Consider the following 12,154-nt stretch of genomic DNA (forward strand, 5'->3'; position numbering starts at 1 on the left):
GAATGGGTGATGGGCGGATGATGGGTGGGTGGGATGATGGATGGATGGATGAATGGATGGATGGATGGATGATGGGTGGATGGGTGATGGGTGGATGATGGGTAGGTGGATGATGGGTGAATGGGTAATGGATGGAAGTTGGGTGGATGGATGATGGTTGGATGGATGGTGGATGGATGGATGGTGGGTGGATGGAAGATGGGTGGATAGATGGGTGATAGTGGATGGAAGATGGATAGATGGATGATGGGTGGATGGGTAATGGATGGAAGTTGGGTGGATGGATGGATGAATGGATGGGTGGATGGCTGATGGATCGAAGATGGGTGGGGGCGCCTGGGTGACTCAGTCGTTGGGCGTCTGCCTTCGGCTCAGGTCGTGATCCCAGGGTCCTGGAATCGAGCCCCACATTGGGCTCCCTGCTCTGCGGGAAGCCCGCTTCTCCCTCTCCCACTCCCCCTGTTTGTGTTCCCGCTCTCGCTCTCTCTCTCTGTGTCAAATAAATAAATAAAATCTTTAAAAAAATAAAAGGAAGATGGGTGGATGGATGGTGGATGGATGGATGGAAGATGGGTGGATGGATGATGGGTGGATGGGTGATGGATGGAAAATGGGTGATGGATGATGGGTGGATGGAAGATGGGTAGATGGATGATGGGTGGATGGAAGATGGGTGGATAGATGGTGGATGAATGGAAGATGGGTGGATGGATGATGGATGGGCGGAAGGATGAATGATGGGTGGATGGAAGATGGGTAGATGGATGATGGATGAATATGGATGGAAGATGGGTGGATGGATGATGGGTGGATGGGTGATGGATGGAAAATGGGTGATGGATGATGGGTGGATGGAAGATGGGTAGATGGATGATGGGTGAATGGATGATGGATAACTGGATGGAAGGATGATGCATTGGAACAGGAAGGTGAGGAGAGCAGTGTTGCAATATCCTGGTGAGAGATAATGAAGCTTCAGCTAGGGCATTACTGTGGGAAGGAGAGGAGAGGAAATATTAGCCCAAAGTTGATTGGATCAAGTGTCTTTGGGTTGCCAGCAACAGAAAACAGTTCAAACTGGCTTAAACTGACTCCTAACTGAAAAATCCAGAAGGATTTTTTTCACAACCAAAAACGCACAATCCACACAACCCAGCCTTTCAAGCTTATTATCTGTGCTGCTGCTGTGGGGGAATCATTTCAAGTTAGGTGTGGTGATGCGATGGAGGCAGTAGCCTCAGACCCACATCCTCCCAGACCCAAACCCTGGAGAAAGACTATGTGCTTCACTCTTCTTTTAGAAAAGACTCATCAATTCTCACTGGCCCCAGTTGGGTCAATGCTGAAACATCAACTTGGCTGTAAGAAAGGCAGTGCCCTAGTTGGCCGGGCCTGATCACGTGCTCCCTGACCAGAATCAGGGCTGCAGGGACTCTGGTGTCCACCCTGGACTTGGAGGAGAGAATGTCCCCTTGGAGAGCAACTGCAGACACACAGAGTTTCTGACTGGGAGGTTGGTGGTCCATCCCTGAGACGGTCCAGAGAAGAAGCCAGTGCTGAATCCTGTTCACCCTCTGGACCCAGGGAGGTCCAGAGTGTGGCCTCGGCGGCCTTCATGGCTCAGAGCAGCATCTCAAAGCCATGCCCACCTGCTCTAGCTGGCAAGCCTCCAGCCCCGCACCCACTCCACCAGGCCCGGCTGCCATGGGGATTCTGCTCAGCCTCCCTGACCACAGACCCGGCTAGAACAGCCCCTGTCCCCGGAACCCCGTGGCGTCTGGTTCATCCCGTGCCACTGAGCATCGACCACCAGCTTCTCTGCCCTCTTGCCTGTCATGTTAGACCGTGAGGGAGGTGTCCTATCTGTTCCTGCGGGGTTTTAATTTACGGAGGTGACCGAGTGACGACCCAGAGAGGTCAGTGCCATTGAAGGAAGAGGGGGTTACTTAGGGCTCCCGAGGGAAGGGCTCACCTTGCTATGCAGGGCCCCGTGGGGAAGCACCAGGTTTCGTGGGGGGAAAGAAAGGGGTGGGGGGCAGAGCTTTTATGGGGGTTTCCTCGGGGAAGGCAGGCAGGGCACAGGAAACAGTTGAAGATGGGCAAGTATGAATGATGCAGGCGGGCTCCAGGCTGGAGGGGTGGCCCGTGGCGTCTTGGTACCCTGCCTGGGGATGATTTTGGACAAGGGACGTATCATCTTGTGCGTGAGAGGCAGATAAAGGGGGTGACGGGGGGGATTGTTGGTTTACATATGGAACGTGCTCCCAGGCCGGCCCTTTGCTACCCCTAAGAGCGGGCATGAGGGCGGGGCAGCCTGTCCCTGGCCAGCAAGTTCATGATGTCAAAACATCCTCAGACACAGAAAATAAAAAGGGGGAGAGGAGAGACCCATCAAATCCGTTTCTCTGTCTTCGGTATCCAGCCCACAACGCAGTTCCTGGTGGATGCTTAGAAATGTTGGTTGCATGAGTGGATGAACAAACGGACGAATGGACAGCTGGATGGATGGGTGGGTGGGGGCATAAGAGATTAAGCCAGAGGCAGAGAAGGGAGGTCACGATTTCTTAGTCTGGCAAAGACATCCCCGAGTTTCCTGGGTCTCTGTCCCTAGCCACGCTCGGGTCAGCACCAGCTGCTTGGCGCCGGGACACAAGAGAAAGCCCCTGGCCGGCCGCTCTGCCTGAGGGCGTCTGTCCAGAGACACCGGCGCTGTTCTCCCGTAGAGGAAGCAGCGCTGGTGTCCTGAATGCATGCTTGTCTCTAAACCAGCCTTGCACCCAGCCTACGTGTCACCTAGGAGCTGGAGCGGGCCCGGTTTGTGCCGCCAATAGGCGTGGGGGCGGGGCAGTGACGGATGGGAGGGGCACGGAGATGAATGGAGAGCAAGAGCAAACCTCAAACCTCATTTTATTCCTTTGGCCAGGGGTTCCCTGGACCCCGAGGAGAGAAAGGTGACCGGAGCGAACGTGGAGAGAAGGTGGGGAGCAGGTGGAGAGAAGGGGGGGGAGCAGGAAAGGAGCCAGGGCAGGGGGAGGTTGGAGGCGGGTGCAGCACGACAGGGGTGGCTGCCAGCTGGAGGCCCATCCCTCTGAGAAGTGGAAAAGGGGTCCTGGGCCTGGCAGCCATGGCCATCCCCCCATCTCTCTCCTTGTGCAGGGGGAGCGAGGCGTCCCGGGCCGGAAAGGCGTGAAGGGCCAGAAGGGTGAGCCGGGACCGCCGGGCCTGGACCAGCCATGTCCTGTGGTACGTGTCGGAGCAGAGGGGGAGCCCCACCCCAGGTCTTCGCCGCCTCGGGCCTGTGTCTTCTCTGTCCTCAGAGCTCACTTGCGAGTCCCGAGAGACTACCATGGCTGTCCCTGCCATCATGGAGGCTCCCCTCGCTCTGGTCCTGACTCCCCTCCAGGGGCATGGCTCAGGGGGACCCACCCCCTCCCCGGGGCAGAGTCCTTGCCAGCATCACCGCCCCTCTTTTCTCAGCTTCCTTGGCCCTAAAGGGGGTTAGAAGGCTTTGGCTGGTGTGGGTGGCCCCACCTGGCCCCTGCACCTCCTCTGCATGCCCCAGAACCCTTCCCTGCTCCCCACACCTTCCTCCTTTCCTTTTCTCGCACATCAGCTCCTGGCAGCCCACCAGACCGCAGGCCTGAAGGAACCACACTTCACTTCCCTTCCCCGCAGGGCTGGGAGGGTTCACACATCAGACTCTGACGTGGAGCTCAGCAAAGCAGGGCGTTTCCAGACTAAGACCAAGCAGATAGCCATCCCCAGCCCGAATGCATGCCGGCCGCCTTCCAAAGGGGGATCGGGGTGAGGGATCCCAGAGGCCCGGTCCTCGGTTCTTCAGTCTTCTCATCCATGCCGTAAGGGTGCTCATCCCTACCCCCAGATGGCTTGAGGGGTGAAGGAGAAAAAGACAAGAAGAGCAGAGTGGTAGGCATACACACAAAGTGCAGGGACACCAGGGGGACGCGGGGGCGGGGGGGCCCAGCCTCGCAGCTCCAGGCCCTGGGCAGAGACTTCCGTCCAAGTCATTCAGCCTTTGTCTTTGAAACAGGAGAATCCCAAATGTGGAGGCAAACGAGGGGCGCCGGGCTCCGGGGGGCCCTGCCCTGCGGTATGAGATGTGGCCTGCTGTGTGCTGTGTGCTGGGCTGGGCGGGGCGGGGCTGGGCAGGGCAGGGCATTCCAGGCACCTGTGCCCACCACTCTGACCCCCCCTCTCCTCTATCCTGCCTTCCTTTCCTTCCGGCCTCTCCTCCCCCCTTCCCTTTGGTGGGGCCACGGCAGTTCCGGGGGCTGTGCTCCCGTGGGTGCCTCCAGAGTGAAGTGTTTTCCGTGCCGGGGTTCCCCAGGGACTTTAGGCTGACTGACGGGTCAGCCATGGCCCCTTTCCAGCTCCCCGCCCTCCGGGCTGCCTGGGGCACCCACCCCACCCCACCTTGTGTCTGAGTGCTGAGCCAGCATTGGCTTTGCTGGTGCCCCAGCCCCCACCCCGCTCTCTACCCTGAGAGCCTCAAGCTGCCCTGTCTGCCCCTCCGACCCAGACACAGGGGCCACTTCCTGGACTATCCTTCAAACGCTCTTGAAGAAACTCCCGAAAGCTGTCAGGCCCCCGCGTGAGGGGCCAGAGCCAGCATCAGGAGCTTCGATCTGGCCAGCAGATTCCAGCACAGTCCCCGATCCTCCACGGTGCCCCGGTTCTGTCCCCTGCTCGGGTGTCCCAACAAACAAAGCCCCGCAGGGACGCACTCCGAGCGAGCGCAGTGAGAGGCCCGCCTGTCTCGTGACCTGACTACCCAGGTGGACAAGCATTCGGGCCCTGCCTCGGTGGGGTCCATTGGCCCACGTGGCAGTTCCCGGGGCTATGTCTCCCGCCACCCAGGGCAAGAATGTATGGAGTGCAGGGAGCTGACCAGTCCCCCAGCCCCATCACTGAAACCTTTTTCTTTTCCAGGGCCCCGATGGGCTGCCCGTGCCCGGCTGTTGGCATAAGGTACCTTGCAGGGAAGAGTCTCTAGGGCAGGCTGGGAGGAGGGGGACATCGAGGGGGCCTCCAGGGGCTGGTATCTGCAGCTCCCCAACAGCACCTGAATACCTGGGTTGCCCCATGATGACATGACCCTAGTTTTGACTCTCCCATCAGGTGGCTCAAGGCTTGGGGCCGTGGTCCTGGGTGATTGGGCACAGCCCACCCTGGTGGTCATTCAGGGCTCCCTCAGTGCCTGGCCCAGCCAGGACAAAGCCTGGGATTTTGTCCAAACTGCCCCACTGAGAGGAGGCAGAAGCCCTGAGCCGGGGGTGAGAGGACTGGGGACACGCGTGTTCTGGAAGAAATGGGCAGGGCAGGATGCCCAGACCAGGGCGGGGGGCCTCTGGGGCCTCCTTGCTCACCTTCGGTCTCTCCCTTCTCTTCCAGTGACCCCCGCACCCAGCTCACAACCTGTACAGAGGCGTGTGGACGTTTTTAATTTTTGTAAAAAAACAAAAACAAAAACAAAAAACAGTAATATATTGATCTTTTTTCACGGGATACACCCCCTGTATCCTTATAACATTCAAGAGGGTGCGTGGTGGCCCAGCCCCAGAATGATCAGCATTGGAAGCTGGCGGGAAAGAGGACAATCCAGTCCAGGGGAATTGTGTCCTCGTGCGGGGACAGCCGTGGGACTTGGCTTTCCCAGGAAGGAGGTGAAGGTGAAAGCGCCTGGCTCAGGAGAGGCTGCAGAGATGCTGGGTTGGGCCCTCAGCCACCTGACTAGCAGAGAGACTTAGCCTCCCACCCCACCCCCAAAGCTCCAGAGCCCTGGGGCCGGCTCCATCCAGAAGGACCCAGAGCTTGGACAGTAAATGCAGCTGTCCCAGCCTCTCTGGCCTCTGGACTCAGCCACAGTCAGCTGCCCACCCCTCTGGGCCCCGGGTTCCCCTGGGCAGGACGAGATTCCTGCCCAGCCCCCAGGGGCTCTACCTCCCACCGAGTTCAGGAGGCCTCCGTGAGAACACGTGTCCTCTGGCCCGGAGGAGAGGCCAAGCACTCTGACCACCGCCTGAGGACCCAGCTGCAAAGAAGCCTCATGCTCCCGGAGTGCGGAGGACGGCAGGTCCCAGACGGGAGGGGCTGATGCCTCCCGGGTATCTTGCAGCGCCCAGAAGAGGGTCATGATGGGACTTTGCCAGCCCAAGGAGACTGGCCAGCAGCTCAGAGTTTGGGTCTCACTGGCCCCAACTCCCCCACGGGAGAGGACTCTGGCCAGCCTGCCAAAACTGGTCCTTTGGATGAGCTGTGCAGACGAAGAGGGCCTCGGGGCTGGTTCCGGGCCAGCCTGAGCAGGAGGGTCGGAGACCCAGCCACCAGTGCTCTGGAACGAGGCTTCCCCATCTCTGACAAGAGTCCCCAGCTGCCACCTCCAGCCCAGCGGCTTGCCTCCCTTCTCTGTATAGATGGATATCACTGTGTGTAATAAACCCCAATGTGTGTCTGGGTGTGCCTGTCCTTGCACACTGCCCCGAGCACCTCTGGGTGGGGAGGGACAAGGGGGACACTCCCTGGGTCAGAGCCACCCCAGAAACCAGAGGATTGTTCAGGGTCAGGGCAAAGAGAGGGTTTGGAGTTAGAGAGACAGACCCGGGGCGCCTGGGTGGCTCAGTTGGTTAAGCGACTGCCTTCGGCTCAGGTCATGATCCCGGGGTCCTGGGATTGAGCCCCGTGTCGGGCTCCCTGCTCGGCGGGAAGCCTGCTTCTCCCTCTCCCACTCCCCCTGCTTGTGTTCCCTCTCTCCCTGTCTGTCTCTCTTTCTATTAAATAAATAAATAAAATCTTAAAAAAAAAAAAAAAGACCCAAGGCCTGGCCCTGCCATCTACCGTCTGAGGCCTGTGTCCACTCACTCATATCACGGAGTCCCCGTATGCCCCCCGATCCGATGACCAATGAATGCTGCATATCACCCCAGAGCTTACCTTGAAACAACAATATTTCTCTCTTACCATTCTGGGAGTAATGGGCTCAGCTGGGTGGTTGTGGGGCTCACTGGGGAAGTCAGGATTGTGGACAGGGACAGAAGCACGGTGGGGCTCGGGGGCCCGACGGAGATCACTGGATCAAGCATCAAGCATCCTCTGGAGCCCCAGCAGAACCTCACAGATCGAATGTCCTCGACAGTTTGTAATCCGCTCTTCCCTCCACCCAGGTGCCTCACTGGATTCTATAACCAGTCCTGTGAAGGACAGGGCCTATGTGATGCGTGTCCCTGTTTCCACTTTACATATGAGGGAACTGAGGTTCTTCAGCAGTTCATCACCTGCCCAGGGATGTACAGCCAAGACAGGGTGACAGGCAGACTGGGCCCAGGTTCTTGGATAGCCTCCAGTTGGTCCTTCCAAATTGTTTGGCAGGGCATGGAGTCGGCTAGGCAGTGTCAAGATGCTGGGTGATCGGCCGGCTGATCCTCCTGGGGGTGGCAACCACATGCACCGTCTTCCCCAGACCTCCGAGCTCTCCTGGCGAGACAAGGCCATTCGTGGCCCACTGTTGCCCCCTTGTGGCCTCGGACCGTGTATCATCAGGTCTGCAAATTTCAACAAGCTTCAAAGTACAGAGCGGGTGGAGTCCTCGAAAAGCTTGGGTTGGTGGGGCAAGAGACTGGAGAAGAATGATGCGCTCAAGATCCCAGCTGAGACTCGGGATTTGTTCCCGGCCTCACAGCTGCACCTCAAGGACTGAGAGCCTCGTGTCTCTCTGCCTCAGATTTCCCCCTTCCAAAGCGAAGGAAGCACATTTGCTGAGCCCCGCTGTGGGCCATGGCGACTAGACTAACCACAAGGATTACTATCCCCTTTTCCAGATGAGCTGAGGTGGAAGAGGAGGCCTACGCAGGCCTCCTGATCCCCAGGATACTGCTAGAAACACACGGGGTGCTAGTGGTTGTCACAATGAGCGGGGGACACTGCTGACATTCAAATCGGATTCAGCCCCTTCCTCCCACCCCCTGCCTTCTAGGCCTCCGGTGGTACCTCGAAGCCAGCGCATGAGGTAACAGAGGAGTGCTGAGTGTGGAGGCAAGGAGTGGGCTTTTCTGAGCAGGAAGAAGGCGAAGCTTCCTGCTGTGGTCCTGACCGTGTTGGAGACACGCTTGGCCCAGAGAATGGCCCAGCCTGCTCTGACTTCCAGCCTCCTGGACCCGGACACCCCAGGAGTAGATGAGCTATGATCTGGGCCTGACTGCAACCTTCTCACCCTTACCCCAAGGTAGGGACAGTCCCTGAGCCAACCTGACTTCTCTGTGCTGCCCTGGGCCACAAGAGGCTTGTGTGTGGGCAAGAGACCAGGCCAAAGATGGGGCCCAAACGGGACTCTCAGACTTCCCCTCCCCCACTCCTTTTTTTTTTTTAAGATTTTATTTATTTTTTGACAGAGAGAGAGATAGTGAGAGCAGGAACACAAGCAGGGGGAGTGGGAGAGGGAGAAGCAGGCTTCCCGCGGAGAAGGGAGCCTGATGTGGGGCTCGATCCCAGGACCCTGGGGTCATGACCTGAGCTGAAGGCAGAGGCTTAACCGACTGAGCCACCCAGGCGCCCCTCCCCCACTCCTTTCTAACTCAGTTTGGGAAGACAAAGAAGTTCTGGAGCTGGATGGTGGTGATGGTTGACCCAACGTGAATGTACTTAAAATGCCACTGAACTGTACACTTTACCACAACTTAAAAAAAAAAAAAAGAAACTCCAAATGTTCTTTAATAAATACCTTAAGCATTTTACAGCTTGGGGGTAAGACATGAAGAAATCAGCAATGAGAGAGCAAAGCAGAGGGTGAGACTCTTGAAAGGTGATGGGAGGGACAGCAGGAACCTCCCCTTCCCCAGCTTGCTCAGGCCGCAACCTAGGGCCCTTGTTCTGGGTTTGTCAAGGCAGAAAGTCCCAGGGCCCCACCCCAGTCGGGGTTCTCTCTCTGGTTGCCCAGCTTCCCAGCCCCTTGGGGGCCAGCGATTGCTTCTCACTCACTGGACTGACAGGCAGAGCCGAGCTGGAGTCTGGCCTCGGCTGCACACTTGCTGTGCGTCTGGGGAGCAAAATCCCTGTCCTCTCCGGGCCCCGGGGTGTCCCAGCAGGCCTCCCAACGCTCTTCCTGCCACAACACTTCCTGTCCCTTCACGCTGCCTGGATTCTAGCCAGGCCCGTGACCCTCTTGGTCAGTCCCAGCCGTGACACTGCGCCCTCCTGCTGCTTGTGCCTGAGACTGGGGAGTCCTAGGTCGGGCCCCAGCCCTGACGATCTCATTTCCTCCCCTGAGGCTCCTGCTGTGAACCAGGCCCTGGGCTAGGTGTCTGTCACACATTCCCAGTTAACGCTCATGGGGCAACGCATTTTATACACCAGGAAGGCGACTCGGAGACTGAGCCCTGAGCTCAGAACTCTGCAGCGATACGGAGCAGCCGATGGGTCACCCCCAGGATCCCTTCCCAGGGAGGGAAACCGCGGGGCCGCGGCGGGGGCGGGGCCGCGGCGGGGGCGGGGCCGCGGCGGGGGCGGGGCCGCGGCGGGGGCGGGGCCGCGGCGGGGGCGGGGCCGCGGCGGGGGCGGGGCCGCGGCGGGGGCGGGGCCGCGGCGGGGTCCGGCGGCCGAGCAGGCGAGAGGCTCCTCGGTGCAGCGTCACCGCGCTACCAGCCGCCGGGTGCCATGGCCGCCGATCGGCGCGGGAAGGCGGAGACTCTGGCCCTGAGGCGGCGGCTGATAAGGTACCGAGACGGCGGCGCGGGGCGGTGCGCTCACGCACGACGCACGCACGTCCGGCGCGGAGCCCGCGGAGCCCAGGAAACCCAGTCCCGGGCCCCGAGCGGGCTCCAGCTCCCCGGCCCGCCAGACCTGGCGGCCCCTCAGCTGGTTCCCGCGGCCGCCTCCTGCGCTGCGTCCTCCCCGGGCCGCCCCCACCGGCGGCCGCTGCCCGGCTCTGGGCAGCCCTGCCTCTCGGAGGAGGCCTCTGCCCTGGCACCTGGGAGGACCTCCCCCAGGGTTGGCCCGCCCCCTGGACCTGGCCCTGGCCTGCGGGTGACCGGAGAAGAGGCTCAAAGTTCGGACGAAGCGTGGCCACGGGCGGCGAGGGGCGTTTCCCAAGAAGCCTTAGAGAAAGCCCACCCGTGCTCCCCGCGGCACTTGGGGCGTGAGGCAGCTTCTGGCCAGAGCTTGGGGCTGACACCCAGCGGGACAGCAGAGACACTTGGCTGGCAAGGACCCCTCGGGGCTGAGCGCCAGCCACGTGACGAGGGCGCCCTCCCTCGCACCCATCCCACCAAAGAAACACTGCCCGAAGGAGTCCCCATGGGTCTGGGGCAGCCACCTTTCCTTGGGATCCCAGGGACTAATGTGGGCACGTGCAGAAATGAGCAAGGCCATACAGCCTTCAGATGACTTCAACAATTTCAGTTTTAGCAGCTTCTTAACACATCGCTTTCCTCCTTTCCCACCACCTACACAGCAGGGGACTAGAAACAAGGAAGCACCACTGTGCCCTTCAACCTTTTGTCCCTTTCAGAATAGCGCAGGGGAGGCTGTGGTGGGTGGACTTTTCCCTTCAGATCTTCAGACATGGCCGTCCACTTCTTGTTTGTTCTCACAGCAATTCTTGCAGACTCTTTTTTCCGGAGGATCCTATTAAGATTGTCCGGGGCCAAGGACAGTACTTGTATGACGAACAGGGTGCAGAATACCTCGATTGTATCAACAATGTGGCTCATGGTTAGTATCATCCCTGGGGCTGGCAGGGCAGGGGAGCAGGCTGAGGCTGTGAACCTGGTCCCAGGGGGATCCTGAGATTGCAGGAGGTGCGGAGAACGTGGGTTGAGCTCAGCAGAGGAGCCGGGTCTTTCTGGTGTAGCTAGAGTATCCGCGTGGTAGCTGTGCTAAACCAGACGGGAGTCAGAAACCTAGGTCTGAAGTCCAGGCCCACTTGGGACTGATGGTGAGCTCAGAGAGTGTCAGTCAGCCTGGCCATGACCAACCACACAGCAGGGCCCTGGCCAAGTGCTGGGGGTCATGGCAGGGCTTCAGCCCCAGGGACCTTCTCAGGTGCTAGACGAGGAAACTGAGGTAGGAATTCAGTTATCCAGGCGGGGCCCCCAGAACTGATGGAACGAAAGGGAGTCTGTGACCCAACAGGCACATTAGGGGTTAATGAAGTAGAGGTTAAAAGCCGGGGCTCTAGTCCAGACTACCTGGGTTCGTATCCCTGCCCTCCATTTGCTTTATGATCTTGGGTAAGCTACTTAATTCTCTGTGCCTCAGTTTGCTGATCTGCAAAACAGACACGATCATACTAGTGCCTCACCTCAAGGTGTTTTGGAGAAATAAGTGAGTTAATTCAGATAATTTGCTTTGAGAGTGCCTGGCACGTGGCGAGCTCTCAGCACATGGTCACTGTTATAATCCCCGGCTGTTGGCAATCCACATTACCTCCAGCCCCCCGCTGACTAGTTGAAGTCAAGCCTGCTGACAGACATTCCCCACATCCCATCTTTGCCGAACAGGCCTCAAGAAGCTTCCCTAAGGACCTGGATTCTCTAGACAGGGTCTCTGCCAGCAGCCTTTCCTTCTGCCAGAATCTCAGGGACTCCCTGTCCAGAACCGCCATCTCTGTCCCCCCACTCCAACGCGCACACACACACACACACACACACGCACGCACACACACAACATTACCACTTGAGACCCCCCCTCTTTCCTCTCCCACCCAACTGCTCTCCTCCAGCTAGGTTTATGGCCCGGGGCTGGGGGAGGCCCGATGGGGCCAGCTGAGCAGAGCCGCTGAGTGACGCAGGTGTTTCTCTCCCAGTCGGGCACTGCCACCCTCTCGTGGTCCAGGCCGCACACAGACAGAACCAGGTGCTCAACACCAACAGCCGATTCCTGCACGACAACATCGTGGACTATGCACAGAGGCTGGCAGAGACCCTGCCGGAAAAGCTCTGTGTGTTTTATTTCCTGAATTCTGGGTAAGTGGACTTCGGCCAGCTCCCTGCCCCCCCCCCACCCCGGGCCAGAGGGTGAGATGGTGGAGACAGACAGAACCGTTCCGGCGGGCGAAGCCTCGTGTAGTGGACCCAGTGTGTGCTGGGGGAGAGCCAGGCTTGTCCCGGCTCAGCCTGTAGACCTGGGCGCTGGCTCTGTTGGA

The 12,154-nt window shown here is 59.2% G+C and overlaps 2 protein-coding genes across 3 annotated transcripts in view; both read left to right on the forward strand.

Moving 5' to 3' along the window:
* COL23A1 (collagen type XXIII alpha 1 chain) overlaps window positions 1-5,843 on the forward strand; it is a 305,334-nt gene extending 299,491 nt beyond the window's left edge. The window contains exons 26-29 of the mRNA XM_088023561.1: window positions 2,924-2,977; window positions 3,157-3,243; window positions 4,951-4,989; window positions 5,790-5,843. Of these exons, the coding sequence (XP_087879687.1) occupies window positions 2,924-2,977; window positions 3,157-3,243; window positions 4,951-4,989; window positions 5,790-5,843 (234 nt within the window). The remainder of the gene's footprint in view (window positions 1-2,923; window positions 2,978-3,156; window positions 3,244-4,950; window positions 4,990-5,789) is intronic.
* A 3,765-nt stretch (window positions 5,844-9,608) lies between these two features.
* PHYKPL (5-phosphohydroxy-L-lysine phospho-lyase) overlaps window positions 9,609-12,154 on the forward strand; it is a 35,638-nt gene continuing 33,092 nt past the window's right edge. The window contains exons 1-3 of one of the 2 annotated variants that reach the window (XM_028092586.2): window positions 9,609-9,725; window positions 10,604-10,722; window positions 11,801-11,975. In XM_028092586.2, coding sequence (XP_027948387.1) covers window positions 9,667-9,725; window positions 10,604-10,722; window positions 11,801-11,975 — 353 coding nt within the window. In that variant the 5' untranslated portion in view covers window positions 9,609-9,666. The remainder of the gene's footprint in view (window positions 9,726-10,603; window positions 10,723-11,800; window positions 11,976-12,154) is intronic. The other variant, XM_028092587.2, reaches the window with a different exon arrangement.

This window comes from Eumetopias jubatus, unplaced genomic scaffold (genome assembly GCF_037043125.1).
Source record: "Eumetopias jubatus isolate StellerSeaLion01/CBP00866 unplaced genomic scaffold, mEumJub1_p1.0 scaffold_5, whole genome shotgun sequence".
NCBI lineage: Eukaryota > Metazoa > Chordata > Mammalia > Carnivora > Otariidae > Eumetopias > Eumetopias jubatus.